This window comes from Setaria viridis, chromosome 5, assembly GCF_005286985.2.
Source record: "Setaria viridis chromosome 5, Setaria_viridis_v4.0, whole genome shotgun sequence".
Classification (NCBI taxonomy): Eukaryota; Viridiplantae; Streptophyta; class Magnoliopsida; order Poales; family Poaceae; genus Setaria; species Setaria viridis.
In genome coordinates this window covers 7,230,209-7,254,085 of record NC_048267.2, presented here as the reverse complement: position 1 = coordinate 7,254,085, position 23,877 = coordinate 7,230,209, and the positions used below count along the sequence as shown (strand labels likewise).

At 45.7% G+C, this 23,877-nt stretch overlaps 1 protein-coding gene and 1 long non-coding RNA gene across 3 annotated transcripts; both read right to left on the bottom strand.

Moving 5' to 3' along the window:
• Nucleotides 1-4,824: 4,824 nt before the first annotated feature.
• LOC117855012 (calmodulin-binding protein 60 B) lies at nt 4,825-7,357 on the bottom strand. Of its 2 annotated transcripts, none has more exons than XM_034737289.2 (6): nt 7,085-7,357; nt 6,912-6,987; nt 6,091-6,792; nt 5,807-6,001; nt 5,581-5,701; nt 4,825-5,486 (listed from the first exon to the last, which is right to left on the bottom strand). In XM_034737289.2, the coding sequence occupies exons 1-6, from the start codon at nt 7,168-7,170 to the stop codon at nt 5,326-5,328; spliced, it is 1,341 nt and encodes a 446-aa protein (XP_034593180.1). In that variant the 5' UTR covers nt 7,171-7,357; the 3' UTR covers nt 4,825-5,325. The 2 variants fall into 2 exon arrangements, with proteins under 2 accessions (XP_034593180.1, XP_034593181.1); XM_034737290.2 differs by having other exon boundaries at nt 5,581-5,698.
• A 13,233-nt stretch (nt 7,358-20,590) lies between these two features.
• On the bottom strand, nt 20,591-22,731 carry LOC117854994 (uncharacterized). Its single transcript, XR_004640404.2, has 3 exons — nt 22,575-22,731; nt 22,339-22,477; nt 20,591-21,178 (listed from the first exon to the last, which is right to left on the bottom strand). It is a non-coding gene; the product is annotated as an uncharacterized lncRNA (long non-coding RNA).
• Nucleotides 22,732-23,877: the final 1,146 nt, after the last annotated feature.

Below are 23,877 nucleotides of genomic sequence, written 5' to 3'. Positions count from 1 at the left end.
TTTAGCATAGAAATCTATATTCCCATCACTTTATATCTTTAATTATAAATGGTGACACACATCATGCGTATAGACCTTAATTATTATATCATATACCAATAGTGCAAGATATAAATAATTTAGAAGCATAGATTGTTGTATATTATGTAGGGTTACCTCATATTATTTTTTATAATAGCATGTGTGGGTAATATAGATGCAAATTTAAGATGTTACTTTAAGTTTTTTTAAGTAATAGTGGTAGGCAATTCAGTTGCAAATTAGGAGGTTATTTTAAATATTTTTTATAATGGCATAAGGGGTAATTTTGATTAAGATTAGGGGTTACTTTAGTTTATTTTCTATAATGGCAGAGGTGGGTAATTTATATATAGATTTAGGGGTTAGTTTAGGCTATTTTCATAATGGCATAGGTGGGTAATTTTTTAGAAAACATAATAGATCTAATGGCTATGATGATTTGAATCTATAGATTGATGGTCGAATGTTTTGCTTTTTTATGATAATTTCTAGGATTTCTCTCTTTTTCTAGAGTGTCCACCTAGGAATCCTAGGTGGCCTCACCTGGAGGCTTCAAAAGGAGCCTCCAATTAGTAATAGTAAGATTAAACATAGACTAATTATAAAAATAATTGCACAGATGGAGGCTAATTTGCGAGACAAATCTATTAAGCCTAATTAGTCCATAATTTGACAATGTAGTGCTATAGTAAACATGTGCTAATGATGGATTAATTAGGCTTAATAGATTCGTCTCGGGAATTAGCCTCCATCTGTGTAATTAGTTTTATAATTAGCTCATGTTTGATCCTCCTAATTAGCCTTCGAATATTCGATGTGATATGAATTTTAGTCCAGATTAAAGATCCAAACCCCCCTAAAACGAATGCTTTTGACAGTTCCATGTCCAGGAATGACTCAGCACGCTCAGTAATTAACGAGTAATGACTGTCCGGTGAGGCGTCATGAAACTAACTGCTGAGGACTGTTGAAAAGAGAGACTTATCAGACAGGGAAGCGGATATGCCTGCCTGCATGTATCAGTGGACAAATCAAACGAGATGCTGCAAAATTCAACGCGGTTTTGTGCCGCGCAACGACGGCGACTTCTCCCTCTACTCCTTGTGGTCGGATGGTACCGACGGTATATTCCCGAGCCGGGTGAATTTACGAGTCGACCAAAGCACCTCATCGTGTCCCCGTCTGCTCTGCTCACACTGAAACAAACAAACTTTGGCACAGCGTGCTAACTGGCTACCAAAACTGGATCTTCTTTTGGTTTTGTTTTCGATTGCTCGATCCTCTACTCGGTTTGATCGTGCTAAAGAACACGGCCTTGGACGCATCAGGATTCAGAGAACCCCGGGGTCTCAAGTCTACACGCGGAGAGGGGCTGACGAGCGCACGAAGATTTGTCGTGACAGGGACATGAGCAGTACCATGTCGAATATGATTGGCAATTGATACGCCCGTCCACGTTCGTCTCCACACGACTTCACCTGCCTCGAGTCACGCCGCCAGAAGCTAGCTGCCGCGCGCGGTTAAAATTCGTGGTGAAAAATAGAAACGCAGCTGCGTCGTCCGCCGGTTCCATGGCTCTCCCGGTGGTACTTCGTGTGATGGCTCCATCTATCGGCTCTCTTGGATTCGGCCGGCCTCGATGGTTCAAGATTTCCACGATTGCTCCTGTCTTTAATCACTTGTGCCCGACAAGTCCCAAGTGGACGACCGACCAATGCAAAAAGGTTAGCTAGCGAGTCGTGGACTCCAATCCGTACGTGCATCTGATTATTCGAGTCGTCTCCGAATAACGAAACGCACTACCGGCTGCGTGACAGCGTGAGTGCGTCACGCGACCAGATGGTCAGGCACATGCCTAATTGCAAACCGTGACCTGAACTAGGAAAAGTCCGGGCCGCGCGCGCCGGGCAACTGAGACTGGGATCATGTAACTGATGACCGCAATGTCTTAGCTCCTGCCGCGCAACCAGTCCAGAAATAGTTTTCCAGCGAGTCCGATCCTTGGATCGGTTTCTCGTTTCATCTGATCAGTTCGTGGTGATTGCCAAGAAAATTTTGACTATTTTTAAGAAAATAATAAACGGTTAAAAAGTTTTTCATACATCTTTTCATCCAGCAATTAGTATTTCTTTATGTATGGGAGATTTTTGTCAACTGAACAACTTCAGAATTAGATGATCGCCGTACGTCGCAGATTGTTGATCAAACACAAGAAGCATGTTTTTTAAAAAAAAACATAAAAGCATAGTTTAATCTTGTCCACGTAGACCATACGCAGCAGCCGCCCCTGCTTGCTTGGTTGCTTGCCCAGCACGCCCTGCTGCTCAGCTAGCCCGGGTGTTGTCTCTCAGTATGCACATCTGTCTCTGTCAATCCGACGCCTGATGATGCCAATCTCTGATCCTTTTCCGGTGAGGACAACATGAATATCTCGCCTCTCTCGCTGTCAGTTGCCTCGTGAACGTACAGGTGTGCCGGTGTGCTTGCTCGGTGCATGCTGCCGCGACGCATTTGGAACGGTCCTGCCTGACAAATGCCGATGGTAATGTACTGCTTCTTTGTACCTTGCCCAGGGCCCGGCGACCTGGGCACCTGACCGGGCTCCAGTGAACGCCTGAACGGAAGTGCACTGCGTCGTGATCTTGTCGAAGGCATTTAGCAAGGGCAGACAACACACCTTGTCTGCAGATTGCAGCATCTGCCCAGGCTCAGCAAAAGCTTTGAGTCCGCCATTGCATTATATAGGGGGTGTTTGGATCCCCGGGCTAAATTTTAGACCATGTTACATCGAATGTTTAGATATTAATTAGGAGTATTAAACATAGACTATTTACAAAAACTCATTACACAAATGGAGGCTAAACGGCGAGACGAATCTATTAAGCCTAATTAGTTCATGCTTACTGTTGTAAACTTTAGCACCTGTCACATCGGATGTTTGTATACTAATTAGGAGTATTAAATATAGTCTAATTACAAAACTAATTGCATGGATGGAGTCTAATTTGCGAGACGAATCTATTAATCCTAATTAGTCCATGATTTGACAATGTGGTGCTACAGTAACCATTTGCTAATGATGAATTAATTAACCTTAATAGATTCGTCTTGCGAATTAGACACCATCTGTGCAATTAGTTTTGTAATTAGCTCATGTTTAGCCCTCCTAATTAGCATCCGAACATCCGATGTGACCCTGCTAAAGTTTAACACCTCGTATCCAAACACCCCCTGATACTGCCAGGCCACTAGACTGTGGTCAGAGGACGCTTGGGGCAGCGGCTTGGATTGGGGGTGCAATAGGGGTGGTAAAATTATTTTAGAATTAATATTATTTAAAGTTTTGTTGGATTGTGAAGGAGGTATAAGAGTCATAATCTATTACAGCGACGATCGGGAGGTGGGTTGTGTAAAGGTTTGTGGAGCGGCTTAACCCCTTAGCACGCCAACTAGTTTCAACGTATAGATGCTCATGAGATTACAATTACATGAGTCCACGTAGGACTCTACCTAGAGTACAAGGCCAATACATGACCGGTTAGGACATAGTCCTAACGTGTTACACATATATAGAATCCTATGCTAGCACATATTGTATGCTATGTAGACAACAGGCAGGCTCATGGATTGGCTCCATTGCACCCTTATGAAGTGTCTGCATTGCTTAGGTGCTAATTTTTTATAAAAAAATTATATGGTAGGTTGGGAGCACTAAAACACCTAAATTTTTCTTTATTTTTTAGGTTGCGCGTGTTGTCAATTTTGAACTGTAATAGCTGAGAAATTAGGTGGACATGGGTGCATATGCCCCTAAGATATCCATTGGGGAGATATGAAGTGCTACACTACAGATGCGTCGACAGTTTAGATCGGTAGATATTTGGATCGTGGGATATCCCGTGTTGGACGAAGAGCAAGCATAGTAGAACGCAAAACACAAGAGTTTATAGTGATTCGCCTCCAGGATCAGGCAATATCCCTCATCTTGCTGGGATTCATATTATCTCGGCGAGTTCCGTAGGATGCTAGGTTTCAATGTAGTTTTGGGGTTGCAAAAGAGGGGCACCTAATCCGCAGGTGACTTATGACTTGCCTACAAGCCCGACTCTAATCCTTCTAAGACTTTATCATTAGCAATTGCTAGGAGTCCTTCTAATCGGAGTCGGTGCTCGGTAATCCTCGTAGTCGAGCTACATGGTATTATGGTGTCATCAAGATGATAAGTTCAAAAGAAAATATACTTGCATTGCGTGGTACAAGTCTTTTTTAGTAGGAATAGAAGTTTGAGTTGTTGGGTGCTTCCAGCCTTGAAGGAGACATGGCTGATAGCTGAATGTTTTTGTAGTAAGAGTTTTTCTAAATACACCACACACAACTAATTTTTTTCCCCTAGTGATCTTTCACGCGCAAACTTTCACTTATCTAATACCTAGAGACTTTGACTTCTCCGACGCGTTATCCACCTGCATACTCTTCTCCATTGGTTCCTCCAAAGGGTACGAGTATAGGGAGATGGGAGACAGGTCAAACAAGAGGACAATAGAGTACTAAAAGCTTTTTTCTGGAGTTTTCCGCTGAAAACCCCACAGCAGCACTGCAGCTGCAGGCCAAGCGTTTGTCTCACCTTTCAGGCATCATACATCTACCATTTCCTGATGTCCATGGCACCACAATGCAAAATATTGCAACTTCAGAGTTCAGAGACCGGGAGTCCGGGACATCCCAAAGACTTGTGTTTATGTACAAAAGGGCAGCTTCCTTCCTTTATTAATCACGACCTTGATGTTTACAGGACACAAAAACTTCAGAAAATTTTAAAGAAAAAAAAGTAGAACTGTCTGTTTACACAACAAGTTCTACAGCCCTTGCAGGCATGCCACACTCGTTCGCCTGCCCAGAACCGCTGCCCTGCCATTTTACATTTACATGCAGCTCTTTTGGAGCAAAACATCGCAGAGCCGAGGCGCTACTAGGACCAGGCTGAACGAAAAACTGAGAAAATACATTACAACAAAGGATACGAATTAAACCAAAGAATTTTTGCACTTGCACGCCTCTTCTCGCTGCTCGCGGCGGACGCTCGGCCTGCGCATGCTCAGCGACGCAGTGGAAGGGCCGCTCAAGTTTCACCTACCCTTAAACCCTGCCGTTACTTGACAACACACAGACCGACCACACACTTTCGTGGACAGACAGACACCACGTAGCTGTATTTGGTTAATGTACATCCTATAGCTGGAAGCCTTGGAACCTTGCGTTGCAAGTGATCTTCACTTGAGTTGGGGGCATTTCCCAGTGCAATTCTTAACCTGTCATATGGAACACTTGGCCAGGCCACTGGTAGCCGAAGTTGTTGGGTTGGGGGATGGGAGGAACCACGTCGTCGACCGGGAACTCGATCTCCGGGGCGTTCGGGTACCAGAGCTGTGCCTCCCCAGGCGCCGGCAGCGCGACATGTGCTGCATCTGCAGGTTGCCCGAGCACATGATGTTAGAACAGAGGAATCACACGACCAAACTCCAGACGGTTCAGAAACAGATTATCTGTTCAGGGACTTACTCTGCAGCAGCGGAACGTTGTTGGCGGCGTGGCCATGGCCAGGAAGCATGAAGGCTTCGGCCTCCTGCAGGCTGTGGCGATTCTCGTACGCCTCCAGCATCAGCTGCTGCACGATCACCTGCTGAAATCGGGAGAGCTAGATGTCAGAGAAAAGAAAAAATCTTGGAAGCTCTGGCGTTCGGTTCTGAGTTCTGACGACGGGTAGCTGGCAGATGAAGGGACTCACCGCTTGGCCCCTCAGCTGCTGCAGCGGCCACTCCACGCCGCCGATCTCGACCCTCACGAGCTTGAAGACGGAGTCCACGTAGATGGTGCCGTGCGGCGTGCCGTATACGTACACCTTATCGTCGCGGTCGACGCAGGTCTTGGCGTGGTTCGTCGTCACCTCCCACATGCGGTCGGTCATGCCCTCGCCCAGAATCTGAATCCACAGAACAGAGCATCCCATCAGAACCAGAACGGCGGCGAGAGCTTTGCGGGTCATCGCCTGAAGAAAAAATGGAAGCTTACCGCGCGCAGCTCGTCGGGCTTCACCATGAGCATCCTGACGAACTCCTGGACGGAGACGACGTTGTTTTGCCGGAGCTTACGGTGGAACGCGCCTTCCTTCCCGATCTTCTCGAGCCTCCAGACGTCGTCAACGAGGTGGGGAGGGTAGTGCTTCCGGTAGAGCTCGCCGCGGTGGTCCCTAACGACGAAGGCATCCGTCATGGCCTCCTGGATCCTGGAGCCGTCGTAGCTCCCCAGCGCGACGCGGACGCCGATGCGGAACTTGCGGCAGCGCACCCAGGACGAGTTGTCCGTGAACTGGAGCTCGGACACCGTGGCGCGCCCGTCGCGCATGGTGAGGGCGACCTCGCCGGTGAGGAGCGGGCGCTTGCCCTCGCGCTCCTTCATGACGCCCTTCTGGAACTCCTCGGGGGACCAGTCCTCGCGGCCGTCGGGGGGGAAGTCGCCGACGAGCGGGACCAGCTCGACGCGCAGCGCCGGCGGGGGCGCCGCCGGGGAGGCGCCGGTGTCCGCGTCCACGAGGACGATGTCCAGCGGGTTCCCGGCTTCGTCCTCGATCTTGCTGCCCGTGAAGATCGGGAGGTTCGGCGGGGTCCGGAAAGCCAGCTTCCACGCCGGCCGCTCGGCCGGCGGCGTCGCCGGAGGCGAACGCTCGATGTAGCGCGGGCTCTGCATCAGCCCCGCCTGGAGCTCCTCCTGCACCTGAACGGATCGCACGAAACAGAGCAGTCAGAACAAGAGCCGCGAGCTCGATCACCGAGGAAATGGCGATTGGGGGGGGGGGGGGGGGGGGGGGGGGGTGAATCGGATCTGTCGCTCACCACGCGGCGGAGGATGGGCTCGATGCACCTGAACAGGTGCTGCATGTGCTTCTGCATCATGGCCTCCCGGATCACCCTGGAATTCAACGCGGAGGTGTCAGTCAGGCTCTAGAACGGTAGAACCGAATGGCCCTTAGCAGAACAGAGGAACAGGGGACAGCTCGGGCGCGTACGTCGAGAAGGACGGAAGGCGGCGCATCCGTTTGTCGTCGGGCTGGTCGCCGTCGTGCCCGTACTCATCGTGGAGCCGCTTCGCCATTGCTGCTATCCTCCCAGGGATCGTCGCTCACCTTCTCGCGAGCAGGAAGGTCTCGAAGCTATGGTGTTCCGAGAGAGGGGAGATGAGGTGCAGTGATCGACTGGGCTGCTCGAGGAGGAGGAGGAGGAGGAGAGGATCTGTGTGGGTTTGCCGGTTCGGGGTGGTTTGGGCAGGTTGCACGGTAGCGCCGGCCAATCCTTATATAGGCAGCCGCAATGCGGGCCGGGCTCGGAGCTCGCACAGTGCGGGACGGGGGGCTGAGGAAGGTGGGAGGAAGGTGCCGGGAAGGTGGCTGGAATGGCGATTACTTCAGCTCAGAGTAGCCGTAGCCGTATGACGTCATCTCCCGATGTCATGGACCCAGGGAGGCGGCCCGTCAACCCGACCTTCTCCGACGCCAATCAGCTCGCCGGCGCCGGAATATATGCGGATCAGACATCAGAGGTCGGTCCGGCCGTCCGTTGGTTCATCACAAAGTGGCCGCCACGGCTACAGAGAACTGAACTTTTGTCGACGTGGTGGTGGTATACGTGCTTTCTCTTGATGAACCCATCTAGTAGCAAAATAAATTTGAATTTACTCGCAAAAATATTTTTTTTGTTTTACTGCTGGATTTGTTTATTTTCTGATCCTTCCTGGGTAGGTTAATGCGTGTTACATCTAGATCAGAAAATACTTGGTGTTTGGGACAAGATACAGTCAACTTTCTAAATTTCGATCTCACTAACAGCTTTGATGTCGTTCTGTTTTCAAACGTAGAAAAAATCATATATCTGAAAAAATTATAAACTCGTATTAGATTTTTTTATCAATATGTTCTTTTTAGAACAAATAGGCAAAGCCATTTCTCGATGACTACGGAAAATTACAGACGTCAAGGATTTCTTGCATCAGGGTGTAGTTTTCCTCAATTATGTAATCTTATGTAGTGGCAAAACAACACCCATCAGCACTCCCCCTGAGGCCCTGACCATGCGTAGCCTTTTCTGAAACTGAATTTTTAGGCCTTGGATGCGAGGACTGTCCCTTGAAAAACAGGCGCCACACGAGCAGCAGCCTAGCCTGTTGCTTTCTTTCGATAATTTTTTTTTTCTCACAACAGACATTTGGACTATCTTCCGGGTAAATGCTACGAGAACGTCTATTTCATCAAGGCCTGAATCAGAGAGATATGGCTAGATTCTATTCAATAGTTAATTAGGCTCGAAAATTCTGATACACTTCCATAAATAATGTAGTTGAGTGAGGAGGCTGCGAGCTGAAGAACTAAAGTTTTGTGGCAGCAGCCCCGCCGACTGACTAGGCTCAGCTACTAAAAGGAACAACAATAATAAGACTGGGAAATTGTCAAGAAGGTGTCCTTGCTTGAAAACTTTTGAATTGTGACGCCAAATTTCGGCCAAAACAACGGATCAGATGCTGGACAAGTAGGAGAAGTGCTATTTCTGGGAAACTAACCGGTTTCAATCAGAGAAGAGCGTAATTTTCTGCCTTTACGATTTTGATTTTATTAAACTCTACAAAAACACTCACTTGAGCTGGAAATGTGAGCTGAAGCTTAAATAATTGAATATTTTTCTAATAATTGATGGTTCAGCTGAGGCAAAGACCGGTATGTTTTTTCATTATTATCTACTAAAAATAAACTAATTATTCTGCATTGGCCTGAATATAGTAGATATGGCCAGATTTTCTTTGCGGTCTCAACTCTTAAGCAGCAGGCTTTCTTCACTAACCAGAGTCCAGGAACTTCATAGAAACACTCACTTGGCCTGGAAATGTAAGCTGAAGCTTAAATAAAACATCTGGTAATATGCAGCCCAAGCCATCTTTATAAAACGTTTTGTTACAAAATTAAAGTCGATCTCAAAGTACATAATGTAGAAAAAGTGAAATGGTCAAGAAGGTCTCTTTGCATGAAATCCATATAATTGCGAGGCCAGATTTGAGCCAAAAGCAACTGGTAACATGCTGCCCAAGGAGAACTATCATTTCCAGGAACCTAACCGTTTTCAATCAGAGCATCCTGTCCTGCTACCGATTAACTAAACTAACTGATGGCCCTTTCAAGAGACCAAGATGCTCTAACTAACACACTGACACACAGCTTAACTAAGGTCCACTCTAACAACACACCTTCCCAATGCTAAAACTGCCCAAAACAATGCTTTGATTCCTTTCTCTAAAAAAAGAATGAAATATGTATTGCGACTGATGTATCCTATCCGCATTACTAATTTTGCTCTGTATCGTTGGGTCAACTACCTAACAACAATATATGTGTTGAAAATGCTTCGATTTCAAGTGTCTCCGAATCTAAAATCATCTTGTAAGCATCTTGCTCTAAAATTAAGATGCAAGTGGAGCACCAAAAGACGTGTTTTAACCGCCATCTCGCGTGATCCTTGGTCCAGATCTCCCCTTCAAATGTCTTTTTGTAATGCAAGATGCAATTAGCCCAACTCCTCTCCTCCAAATAATATATCTCTCTCTTTCAAAATGTTTTCCTTTTCTTTTTTCTTTTTTCTTTTTAAAAAAAGCAAGAACACTTCAGTCTACTAGTTCCACACAGTTCGAAGCTATGACTAGACCTAGATCCATGACCATGTAAGAAGACTGGCAATATGATCACATAAACTAAAGTTGTCGAGATAAACTAAACTAGAGCGGAGCAGTTGATTTGCCAAAACACAAGTCATCCCTTCCTCTCCTCCCAAATAAAAATAGTTGAACACTTGGCGGTAACGCGGTTCCTTGACACGACGGATCCGGCGCCTATTGGCGCCAAGGAGGATATAGTAATGGGAGAACGCGTTACACGTAGGCCGCGGAACGGAGAAGACCTTGACCTGCCAATGCTCTCAAGTCTTGCGATGAGATGGTTTCCGAGGACAGCAACGCCATGAAATCTGAGAGGCCCACTGTGTGGCCCGGCATGTGACCATCACTGGTCTCCTCTTCAGGCAAGGGCCATAGTGGTTTGTTGGTGATCAAAACTGAATCATGGACTGCTTTGAGAAGGCACCAGAAATAAGCTAGTGTCCCTGCACTTGAGGAGCAGAAGATCAGGGCTCCATGGAGCTTCGGTCAGAAAGCGCGTTCAAGACCTGTATAACCTATCTCTCGGGTCAAGATGAATTGTACAAATGGTGCAGCAAGCTAGAGAAAAAAATATAGGCAGCAATTTTTCTTTTGAAGCAAAAGTATAGACAGCAGTGGCTTATGGGTGTGCCTGGATTTATGTTTAACAAATGCAGTGGACAAATCTGAAGTACTATCTGACTGCGATTTGGATTTCCTAGGGACAAATCGTTGTCGCCGTTGGGGGGTAGTTGGAGCTCATGCTCGTGCCTGTCTCCATCTTGCACAGAATCTCCATGTCAGTCTTACGACGCGTGTAGACTTCGACGCGCATCAATCAATTCATGGCGGTGCTCATCGATCGCGCCTGCCGATTCTATTTCGGCGCACTGTTACGATCCAAAATAACGGAAGAACCGGCCGATTCCTCACACGGAGAATTATTCACAGGCTGATTGACACGGATTGTTAAGTTTCTCCAACGAAAGGGGAAATTGTGTGAGCGAGAGAAAAATTAAAAGCCTACTATAGAGTGCATTCAGTTTATCATGCAAGTGCAACGGGTAAAATTTGGAGATGAAGATCAAGCAAAGGATCAGTAATTCAGTAAGTATGAGCACTTCAGTCTTCTTGAGATCCATCACAAAAACCAAAAGTCCAAAAGAACAAAAATGGTCTTGTTCAACGAGCATTAATAATTAGCTAGAACAGAAAGTTGGTAGGAGTAAACAATTGAGCCTAGCGCTGATCAAGTTTGTTGTAGTCCTTGGTCTCTAGCTAGTGCCTAGTGGTGTTGAGTGACCTTTAGTGTTTGCCAAGGACCATACATGCTCATTGAATATTGTTAGTGCTGGGACTAACGAACTCCCTGACAGCTGAACTTCTCTTTTTAAAATGTACTGAGACAATCAAATCCAGGCAGCTCAATTTTCAGTGACAAATGCGAAGTGCAAAAGCACAAAGCAGTACTACTAAGTTACAGGGTGGACTTGCTTTCTTCAGGTAACTGTCAAAATATTCTGAACTTTTGATATTGTTCGTGTGCTATGTGGTGTAGGGACAGAACTAGATGCGCCTCATATATTCGGTCCTGTTGGTTCACACGAGACTTAGGTGCAGATTTTCTGAACTACCTACTTAAATTCTTTGCAGTCTTTTAATTGAGAAATTCGTTACCAACTTTTCAATAAAAAGGATGCAACTCGATCGATCCATCCGTTGCGCTATTCAGCATGAGCTTAGCAGCCAGTGTTGAGCAGTAAAAAAACAAACGCCCGCATGATTTACTCTGCAATTCCACCTGGTGGCTGGTGCTGGTGATAGGAGAATATTAATTACCGAGAAGCTTCTCACGCTCGAGCACGAACAGTGTTCATGACAGAGACCCAGTTGTCATTTCACAAGCTCGTCGCCATTTTCTACGAATTGCCACTCATCGCCACCTCAGACCCATGCAAGAACCAACACGTACAGGCCAGGCCGTCCCAGTGTTCCCTTCCACGCCCATCGAATTGTCCTTTCTCCAAACTCCAACAGCATGAACACAAACAAGGTGCCACTGGCAACGATGACAATGTTTAGTTTCTTAAGCAGACTGTCAGGAAAAGTAAGCAGCATTTGGCAGGCAGGGTCGTTCCAAAATTAAGCGACCAAGGGGGTACTTTGCGTGGTACACCTGTACGCTCACGAGGCAGCTGACAGCGAGAGAGAGACAGTGAGAGACGATATAAAGATGGGTGTTTGGAGACTGCCGCCATGGAAAAATCAGCCTCAGATCGGTTGTCCTAACCTCCTTTTGAAGCAAAAATGGTTGTCCTAATCAACCTCTCGGGAAACACTAAACAATACTAACAGTAGTAGGAGTTTGTCCTAATGAGGAGTCGGATTGACTGGGACAGATGTGCCGCTAGTAACCAATGGTCCAATGCCCCGGCGGCGGGTGCACCAGATGATGTGTATGATCTACGTGTACGCGATTAAATTATGCTTCTTTGTGTTTGACAATCTGCGGCAGGCCTCCATTGCCAACCGACGTCAAGCAGTGCGCGCAGTTCTGTATTTGTTTTGCTCGCTCAACATAAATACATGCCATTTAGGAAATTGAAATAGTATAGCAGGTAGAGTTTTTACTACAAATTTCTATATAAAATATAATATATAAATTAAATGATTATGTGTTGGGTTTTTCTAGGGACTGTCTACTGCTAACCCAGGTATTACTATGGCCACAATCACCCGGGTGATTTGAAGTTGGATAACACCTTTTTGAAGAGAAAAAAATTCAGGTGCTGCAAATAGATATGACACCCGAAAATTATGACCCTAGGATCCTGATCAGAAAACAAACTATGCTGAGCATATAGAAAATAAACTGATGCAGAAAAGAGAAGGAAAAATAAAAGGCAAAAGGCAAAATTATAAACTTAAACAAATTTTTTTATAGTCAGTCAGATAAATTATTTCTAAATATGAGAAATCCTTCAAATGCAAATATACAAAATCAGATTTCAAAATTAAATATTGCAACTTATTTACATGACAAGTTTAAACAATTTAAAGATACTAAAGCACTGTAAATTAATGAAATTCAAATTGTAAATGCCTGCCTGCTTGTACGGTAGAAAATGTTTCCGTGTACTCAAAGCGACTGGAGGTATCAGCATGCAATATTCCCGGATCAGCTTGGGGGCGGCAGTTTTGTTTGGCCTCCTGGTACCATGCATGTTGCAGACCGTACCACGCATGTTGCAGACCAGTCAGCAGATCGCACGGCGCAAATCTAACAAATGAGCAGATCGGACGGCGTCAAAATAGGGTGACGGAAGAGCCTGAAACACCCGGGTAATGTATAGCATTTCCCTTTTTCTATGGTACTCCGATGTGACTTGAGCCTTGGCTCTTGAGAGAATGGCAAGGTCTTGTTGAGCTTCATCGCAAAAGGTCTTGTTGCGCGAACATTAACAATTGGCATGGACACAAAGTTGGGTTCTCATTCTCAGTTGAACACACTTTGGTGTACTCCTTTGGTCTCTAGTGCTGGTAGAGGTTGAGTGAGCTCTTGTGTTTAACAAGAACCGTACATGCTCATTGAATATCGTTAGCACGGAGACTAACGAACTCGCTGACACAGACCATATAAAACGTCGCCTCTGCTGCGAATTATTGCCACTCATCGCCACCTCAGACTCGAACAAGAACTGACACGTACATATCGACGCAGACGCAGGACAGGAGAGCCGGGGTTACTTGGAGGACGGCACGCAAACGTTAACCATACCTTCCAATTCGTCGTTTGCCGGCCCCAAAGGCCCAAACTCGAAGCACGAACACACAAAACGCCATTGGCAACAAACTGTCAATTGCCATGTTGAAGTTCGTAAGCAAGGTGTCATGAAAAGTAAACAGCATTTGCCATTATTTTATAGTATATGGGCTGTTTCAAATTGCACTGATGCGCGCGAGCACGTTTACAATGCCAGATCGCTTATCCTAGTCACAGATCAGTGTCGCAGTCATGACTCATGACCAGGGGTCGGGTTGAATTTGACTCAGACAGATGTATGCTCTACGTGGACACGGTTAAATTACGCTCCTTGCGTTTGACAATCTGCGACACGCACCGAGAGCAAACCGGCAGAACAACAGGTACTTTTCACCATACATGAAAGCTGCGGCACCTTCCGGCGTGACTTGAGACAGGTTGAGCGGCAAGTCGTGATATTGTTCATCCTTGATTGTCATGACGACAAGAGAAGATATATGGATGGACAAGCAAAGCCAGGTAGACTTGCATTGAGACTGACGAGTTTTCTAATGGCTACGAGGCCTTGTTCTTTAGTACTGCAAATCGTTTCCGCCGTTGATCGAGCAGTTGAAGCTCACGGCCTCATGCCCGTGCCTCTCACCATAGTAGTCAGCTTGTCAGTACTACCGACGCGTGTAGACTTTGAAGTTTGAAGCGCATCCATGAACTCATCGCACTGCCCTCTTAATTACATTTTTCGGATGTTCAAATCCAAAATGAAGAACAGCAGGAATAGACGCGCGGGTTGATGGACTAGCAATTCATAATATGTCAAGAGTTCAGAGACTAAATGGACCTGGTGAGTTGATTTGAAATGGTTTCTCCAATAACCTAAAAAATATGCACGATTGCCCAGCAGAATAAGAGAGGAGGAAAAACAAATCTACTATGCATTCAAATTCTCGTTTATTCGGTCAATTTAAAAAAGAAGAAGAAAAATCAAGCATCACTACGAAGCACCTCTGAATGTTCAGAGAATGCCGCGGTCTTGTTGGGCTAAGATTAACAATTGGCATGCACATAAAGTCGGTAGCATTAAAGAATTGAGCCAAGAGCGGAGTTTGTTTCTGTCCTTGATCTCTCTTGCTAGTAGTGTTGAGTAGCTTTATTGTTTGCCTTCGCATGCTCATAATTTAATATAAGTTTTGCTAAATATCTGATTTGGGGGAGAAATCTGTCGAATTTGTTACCTTAGGACTCAATATGAGATTCGTGCAGGCTTTGAGTTAGGGTTTGGGGCTTCGGATTTTTTTTTTGAGGGAGGAGGGAGGATTGGTGACTTCCTGACTGAAGAGGATGATCGGGGAGGCCGCCAACATGGCAGAGGAGGCAGGCGGAGGGCGGGACAGCGGGAGCCCCGCCCGCCACAGTGGTGGAGGATGGCGGTTGGGGCGGAGCTTGTTGCGGGGGCGTCCGATTCAGCCAGATTAGGGAGGGAGCGGTCGTGGGGGCGGGGGAGCGCGTCCTCGGCCCTCAGGCAGGAGCACGCGGCGGCGTCAAACTCGAGTCGGCCACGATGTGGAAGGGAGCAGATAAGGTAAGAAGGAAAGAGAGGAAATCAGAGCCATTGATTGTAGATCAGAAGGTCAGAAATTAGACATATTTTTATGGTCAAATCTATCATCAGATAGCTAGAGGGTCTCATTTAATATAGTTAGGGCGACGACTGATGTACTCGTGACAATTGACATTCATCTAGTATCTAATTTTTAGTGTTAGCATATCTTTTCGGACCTTCTGAAAAGAAAATTCAGAGGCGGCAAAGTTTCACCGACAATAATTTTCAGTTTCAGGTAAAGAGAAGGTTTCAACGATAAAAGGGTTCAAAAACACACAGTAATGCATGCCTTCTTTGGGTATACTCCTACCCCTATTTGTCAGGTAGGGCCGCGCCGTTCTAGATGCGTTCTCACCACGCAGCAGCTGACGCCTGAGTGCCTGACGGCGAGAGAGGCGATAGATAAAAATGGGTGGGTTTGGTTTGGGCGGAAAAGTGCAGGAAGAAAGAGAACCAACGATCTCAGATTGTCGCAATCCATCTCGCAAAAGGGAATCAGAGATTGGCATGAACAGGCGTCGGATTGACGCTGACAGATGTGGTGTGGTGGTGCAGGAGGGCGTGCTGGGCAAGCAAGGCGCCGGCTGCTGCGTCTGGTCTACGAGGAACCGATTAGATTATCCTTTTTGGGCTTGACAATCTGCGACATGCCTCGCCTGCAAGGCTGCAAACAGGGCTTGGATGGTTACTTTTATCTTCTTTTACCGGTCTAAAAGAAGTAAAGAGAAGATCTTTTTGGCGACTGTTACAACGAATCGATGATCAGATGTCTAGATCAAAATCACAAGGAAATTTTCTTCATCCAAGAAGGAGCTAGTCATCACTGGAAAACCATTTGAGGACTGACTTGACAAGGCAGGCAAGAGCGAGCCACGGCCGTCAGTTACCCGGTTGCCCGGCACGCGCGGGGTCCGAATTTTCGAGCTCGGCACATAGTACCCGTGGATGTTTGGATGCAGGTGAGCAGGTCACATCGGATGTTCGGATGCTAATTAGGAAGATTAAATATGAGCTAATTATAAAACTAATTGCACAGATGGAGTCTAATTCGCGAGACGAATCTATTAAGGCTAATTAATCCATCATTAGCAAATAGTTACTGTAGCACCACATTGTCAAATCATGGACTAATTAGGCTTAATAGATTCATCTCGTGAATTAGACTCCATCTGTGCGATTAGTTTTGTAATTAGACTATGTCTAATACTTCTAATTAGTATACAAACATCCGATGTGATAGGTGCTAAAGTTTAGCGTGGGTATCCAAATAGCCCCTTAGTAGTATATAGTATAGAGAAGATCTTAAGTAGTATATAGTATAGAGAACATCTAATTGTTCATTATGAGTGATTTAATAATAACTATATTGTAAAAAGTGAGATTCCAAATGAAATGATCTCATAGAATTTATGCTAATGTAAAAAAATATTATAATGATGCTATTTGTGTTCTTTTCCCATAATATCCTTATAATACCTATACTATTTATATATACTGCCTATACCACAGGTGAAGTTTTAATAGTATACATTAACCTTGATCATCGGATGTTTATATATTAATCTTTTTAATAGTATAGCTTAGTATTATGTACCAAAAATGAGCTCGAATTTTCCTAGTTCGAGTCATCCTTTGCGATTAGGTTGACGAACTGTCATTCTGGTCGCGGTAGAACGCACGTACGGTCACGCAGCCGGTAAAAAGGAGATCGATGCACGGATTATTCGAGTCCAAGACCAGCTTTGGTCGGTCGTCCACTTGGGACTTGTCGGGCAGCAGTAAAGCACGCAGCGATCGTGGAAATTTCGAGGGTTCCTTCATAATATATAATACTAGTATTTGAAAAGAATCAGTATAAAAATATCCGATGATCAAGATTAATTATATATTACTAAAACTTTATACCACATTCGAGAGTTCCTTCACAGTATATAATACTGAGCTATACTAGTGTTTGAAAAGAATTAGTATAAAAATATCCGATGATCAATATTAATTATATATTACTAAAACTTTACCTGTGGGTAGTATATATGAGCAGATAAAGTCTACGAGATCATTTCATTTTGAAACTTACTGTGTAAATTTGGAATCTCACTATTGTAAACAATACAGTAATTACAATATAGCACTGTTCGTATATCCCTGTCACTCGTCAGCTTCTGCATCTCTCCGCGTGTAGACTTGTGACCTGAGTTCTCTGAATTCTGATCCCCGCGTGTAGCAATAAGGCCAAAAACCGAGTCGAAGAACAAACAAATCAGAAAAAGAAACGAAAAGAGGATCCTACTTCCGGTTCGTAACTTTTCAAGATTCAGTTTCGGTGGCCACTTTGTGCCAAAGTAAAAAATTTTCAGAGCGGCTCCGAGCGGAGAGGGACAAGATCAGATGCTTTGGTCGCAGCTTAACCCAGCCCAGGTGCCAGGCATTGGGTGTTAGTAGATCACAACGAGCTAGTAGACGTCCCTATCATCACGCGGCACAAAACCGCGTTGAATTTGTGGCCGATGATAACTAAAATAAATTCTACCACGTAGGCATGCATCGCTTGATTTGTCCACTAATTCATGCATGCAAATCGCCACCCTCTTTTTCACAAGGTGTTTGATACTAGATGCTAAACTTCAGTAATGTCACATCGGATGTTTGGATGCTAATTAGAAGAACTAAACATGAACTAATTTAAAACTAATTGCAGAACCCCTGTGCTAATTCGCGAGACGAATCTATTAAGCCTAATTATTCCATCATTAGCAAATGGTTACTGTAGCACCACATTATCAAATCATAGACTAATTAGGCTTAATAGATTCGTCTCGCGAATTAGAATCCATCTGTGCAATTAATTTTGTAATTAATCTATATTTAATACTTCTAATTAGCATCCAAACATCCTATATGACAGTGCTTAGTCAGTCAAGTCTCTCTCTTCAACGATCCGGAGTGGTTCACCGGAGTGGTTCACCGTGCCCAATGCCTCAGTAAATTCAGCGACAGCTACAGGGAGTAATCAGGTCGTACCTAGACCTTGATTGCCCATGTATGCACGACCTGACCAGTAATTAAATTTGATTGGTAGGGTTACTTTTCTAAAAGGGAAAAGGTGGTGGCAGTATCTTGAATCGTCAGGTATGTAATTTCTCCAATCACAAATATAATCCAAATTGTGGGTGCCATAAATGTTTAACGTTGACCGCACAAATGGCTGGTGATAAGAAAAAGGGAGAAAACTAAGTGCTTTCGACTTTCCATCACCTAAATTGATACCGATTGTTTCTCCCTCGTCTCAGCAAAAGTTTCAGCAGCGAATCATCATCTCCCTCCCCGCATGTACAAGACTTGAGACTGTAGAACCAAACCAGCAGAACAAGATTTTTTTTAAAAAAAAATGAAAGAGGCAGAGTAGTGCAACGCATTCAGTTTCTCATGCTCTGGTCGGTATGAAGGAGAAGATCAATCAACGCAACGGTAGTGAGCCTTTCAGAGAACAGCAAAGTCTAGAAGGTAACAATTGACAAGGACATGAGAAAGTTTGTAACGTTAAACAGTCGAGTTTGTCGTACTCCTTGGTTTCTAGTAGTGTTCGTTTTAACATTGTTATTCTGACGGGACTAACGAACTATAGCCGACAATCGGCGTTCTCCTTTTAATATGCACTGGTACTTCACTGCTAGGATTCACATCATGGATGAGCTCAGTTGCCAGAACCCAGTAGTATTTACCAAACACTACTCTGCATCACATCATGTGATTTGCTCCGTAACTCCACCAGGATCGGAGCTGATGAATATTACCGAGAAGCTGCTCACATTCCGGCATGGACAGTACTCACGACGGAGACGGGAGACCCACGGTAAAATGTCGCCATTTCATCACTTCTGAAAAAAACAAGAAAAAAAGGATGTCGCCATCACGAGGAAGGAACCACTCATCACCACATCAGCCCCACACAGGAAGCGACACATGCAGAGGCCACGCAGCGTTAACTGTCTTCCAAACTGTCATTTATTTTCTCCTAACTCCAAACACGCGCGCACAGACAAGGAACCGTTGCCAAGCAAATTACCAAGCACCAATTTTTTTAAGCAGACTGTCACAGCAATGCTGGTGTTAGTACTGTAGAACTAAAAATGGGCGTGGTTGACCCGCGGTGCGAGCCGCAATCGAACCGTCGAACCATTTATCAGGAAGAGGGGCACCGAGCAATCCATTTTAACTTATACGATTGTTCTTTATGCTCCATGGGATAGTATGGTTCGAACCAGCTTGCTTTGCATTTGTCTGTCCCGCTGTCCCATGCATGCTTACAAGCAAGCAGGCGATTATTTAAGAAACGTTCCAGCCTTCCGTGACAACAACAGGGCAAGTTTGCAATAGTAGTTGCAACAACAGTGCAACACTATTTTAGACAAGCTATTAAACATGGTTTGCTGACATTTCTACTCCACGGATGAAATAATTGGGCAAAGGAAATATGTTAATCATGGTCGAGCATGTAAAACCAACATTGATGAAATACTGTCCAAACTCTGCAAAAGCTATAGTCAACAATGCAGAAAATAAGTGAACTTCAACGTAAACCACACATGCATGGAGGATTCAGGCAAACATTGCCCACTAATCAATGGCCTTTTAGGTGTTTTTCTCTTTGTTTTTTTTTCAATTTCTTTTTGGCAATGAGTGGCCACACGTGAGACTAAATTGGCGCTCATTCCTCAGTTGATCTACAATAGCAGGACCCTTTCCTCCACGTACAACAGTAGCTGTCATCACCAAGGGAACGGGTCCCCAAGAAGGCAATAACAAGCGAGACCTGCCTGCTTAAAAGAGCTCTCTCGTTCGAGAAGCCCAAATAAGGAGAATGGGTTGGGGAATTTGAGGACATCGAAAGAAAAGGTAAATATCCTGCCTGGTGGGACCCACGGGGTCCCACGTGGCAGGAGCAGGTTGCGTCCGGGAAGGTCTCCCGGGGAGCCCCCCAGGAGGCTCCCGGGAGGATTCACTTCGAGACGAAGCAAGTGGTGGTGCGTGGTGCGAGAGGGCACGACAGTCGAGGCAGTCTGTCAGTCGCTCGCCCCGTCCCCGTAAAAACACCATTACGCACGCCTGAGCCCCAAGGACTAGCGGCCTCACACGTCCCGTCCAACAGGCGGCGGGCGCGGCTGTTGTGCTGAGAGCACTCACCTGGCTCCCAGCTGTCCACTTCTCAGAGGGTGGCCCCACTACGACCCTTGGAAACGGCAACAGCCTCCCGAGAAGAGACCTGGGACCCAAATTCAGCACCCCTTTCCCCGGGAGATGGGCCCAGGTCAAGAAGTTCGAAGGTTACCATCTAAGATGGTAAAAAAAAACAAGATTGACATAGAAAGGACCTAGTAAAACAAGATTGACATAGAAAGGACCTGGTCAGGGCACCTCGAGACCGTGCACGTCAAGGCAAGAGGCACCAGAACAAGTGGGCAATGTGTCAGAGGAAGTGTAGCAAGGAGACCGGCCATAGGGCCGCCACGTTCACACAGACAGTGTAAATGGATGGATTGGGGAGCAAGGCTCGCCTCAACCCGTCCCATGGGCCTAGCCTATAAAAGGCCGACTCGGCTCTTGTACAAGACAGACAACTCAAAAAATAACAGAACACACGGTACGTAGGGTGTTACACTTTTGAGCGGCCTGAACCTGTCTAAAAGCCCTCTTAGCAAAATCACACACTAACTCCTCTAAACACCTCTCGAATCCCTACGCACGAACTAACTCCAAGCCGGATCTGTAAATGGGGTCCCATCGGATCCCCACTCTCGGTACTTGACCACTGTCAGTAGCTGTCTAGTTAGCTTCCTTACAAAGTCCCCACACTCATCTCCCAATAATGAAGCAAGGCAAGCTCCTGATCAATTCTTGACCACTAGCACAAGCTCCGAGATATGTCTTCTGAATTCCGATAACTGTCGGACCACACCCATCAGGCTCTGATCTTCTCTTTCATATGCTCATCCTTCTCGATCTTCTGAAGTAGGAGTCGCTACGATTCTCCCATACTTTGAGCAGGATCCCTGTATGCCAAGTCACTGAACAAGGTAATAAGGCACACCATAACACCACATACTGAAATGGAATTGTATATGTCAGCAGTAGAACACTAATCTTTTAATTTGATCTAGAAAATGCATCAACTTGAGAACACTGTCTTTTAATTTGATCTAGAAAATGCAGTAGAACACTTTGTCACTAGAGAACAGAGTATATATGATTTCCAATATCTACCAGTTCAGAGTAATGACATGAATCTATGAATCTATTTAATGACATGAAGCAATGCCAACGAGTAATGTTGTGACCCTCCCACAATTTCCAGCACTTCATTTATGCACTCTAAACAGAACATCAACTTGTATCAGCTTTCCCATTTTTTGAATAGGCAATCGAAGTATTGAACTGAAAGGATAAGTAGGCACAGGCAGCAGACTGGATCACCAGTGGCTGAGCGGGGTGTCATTACTGAACCCAGCTACAAGGAAGAGCTGGAATCTACTAGCTGTTCTACTCCAAAAAGACAGCTGGGCATACAAGGCTAAAGAGTAAGAGCTAACTGGATATGGTGCCAACATTTCAAATAATGTTGGGTGGCAACATTCCAAATAATGGATGAGCAAAACAGGGGCACTCGTTGCGCCAAATGATTGGCAGGAGTATAGCAGTGCCAATACCAAATAAAAGTTGCACTGGACTACATATTACTAGTATCTATCAGAGTGGTAGGGTGGCGCGTCGTTAATTTGCGTTGTTAATTTGTACGAGATACCTCTGCATACTGTGTGATACACTTCAGGTTTCAGGCATACAAGCCATGCAATTAGAGTTTCAGAAAGATATGAAACTTAATAGAAAAACTAAAACATGTGCAATGCAAAAATGTTAGTGGCATATTTCCCTCTGCATACTCATCATACTGTGATACACTTCCATTGGTGCGAGTGTAAATTAACATGTGCAATGCTATTTTACTTGCAAACAGTAACTCTGTTCAGAGCTTTGATAGCAGGACGAAAGTACAAAGATATGTGGTTTCAGAGTTAACAACAAAGGAATAGCAGTGAACCAGTGACAAATGACCAAATACTAGGGGCACGAAGTAAAATTAACTTCATTCACAATCGCACCCTCATATTTGAGACAAGGTCCAGAACCTGAGATTCATCAGAGGGGCAAGGAAGAGCTGATTAGATACCTGGGATCGATCTGGCGCTAGTGAGGGGTTGCTCGAGTGGTGGGGTGGAGGATTCGCCGCGGAGAAATGGAGGAGCAGCTGCCATCTCACTCGAGGTCCAGGACGGCGCGGGAGCCTGCAACGACAATCAACTCCAACCCTAGCAGCAAGAAGACAGGAGATGAGCCGATGAGAAAGGGAAGAGGGAGGGAATGACTTTGAGAAGGAGATGGGGAGGAGAGCTGGAGGATACGCACCGGCATCCACCCGTGGTCGTCGAACTCTATGGCCACGGCGCCGTGCGAGAGCGGCGGCAGCGTCGCCGGCGGCGTCGAAGGGGGTTCGACCCTTTGTTTTTGTGGTTTCTGATCCCCTGACCCAAAGTTAGTGTGAGTTTGGCGGAGCTTCCAGATTATCTGCTGCAGATTAAATAATTTTTTATTTTTTCCGAAAGAAGTGATTCTTGATGAAATGATTCTTTGAAATGAATTAAAAAACTTGGAGTTAGAAAAGGTATCTTCTTCTGATTCTGTGGAGTGATTCTCCATCTTAATTTTAAGAGTTTATGTTGGAGAATAAAAAGGAATCATTTTCATCCCTAGAATCGCACGTACGAATCAGAATCAGACGGAACAAAAATACACACTTAATTCGTCGGTCGGAAGAGGAGCCGTTAGGGTCGTTTTGATGGGCCGGGTCAGCGAACCGATGGGTCGAACCGCACCGCCCCATCTTTATGTAGAACCATACTCCTATTTGTCACGGCTAGGCCCGTTCCAAATGCGTCGCGGCAGCCGAGCAATTGTGCGCGCGGGCAAACCTGTACGATCACCACGCAGCTGACAGCGAGGGAGACGCCGATGGTTGGTTTGGAGGCTTCCGCGACGGAAAAGTGCGTGAAAAAAACGATCAATCCATCGATGCATCTCAGATCGGTTGCCTGCCGTAAACAATTGGAGATTGTCGTGATCAGGCGTCGGATTGACCGAGACAGATGTGTGCGATGCTGCTAGTACCTAGTAGTGTAAACAACCGACGCCCGGCGGGGCAGGAAGCAGGCGTGCGGTGCAAGCGAGGGCGCGGCTGCTGCGTAGTATGATCCGCGTGGACGCGATTAAATTATGAGTATGCTTCGCTAATCGCTAGAGAGCTCGCTCGTTATCCAGTATCCACCCCTACTCGCGGCATGATTCCATTTAACTACTGAATCTTCGCCATTGAAAGATGGGGGAAAGGAAATCACCGGAAAGAAGTAGGTTTGAGTGAAAGACGTATCAAAATGTTTTTTCACGCTTAGCAATTAGGTATAGGTGCCTGGCCATGAGCCCAATCTGGTCGTGGTGATCCCGTACGGTCACGCACTCACGCAGCCGGTTGATGCGTTTCGTTATTCAGAGACGACTCGAATAATCAGATGCACGTACGGATTCCAGCCCACGGCTCCCTAGCTAGAACTATAGAAGGAAAGGAACCTACCTAACCTTTTTGCATTGGTCGGTCGTCCACTTGGGACTTTTTTGTCGGGCACAAGTGATTGAAACTTGAAAGCAGCAGCAATCG

What these genes read in the sequence shown, in the direction of transcription:
- LOC117855012 (XM_034737289.2), bottom strand. Translation starts at nt 7,170, where the DNA reads ATGGCGAAGCGGCTCCACGATGAGTACGGGCACGACGGCGACCAGCCC. An exon ending in AGCCCATCCTCCGCCGCGTG is followed by an intron (nt 6,793 to 6,911) that starts GTGAGCGACAGA and finishes CGATCCGTTCAG; the next exon opens with GTGCAGGAGGAGCTCCAGGC. An exon ending in CAACGTTCCGCTGCTGCAGA is followed by an intron (nt 5,487 to 5,580) that starts GTAAGTCCCTGA and finishes GGCAACCTGCAG; the next exon opens with ATGCAGCACATGTCGCGCTG.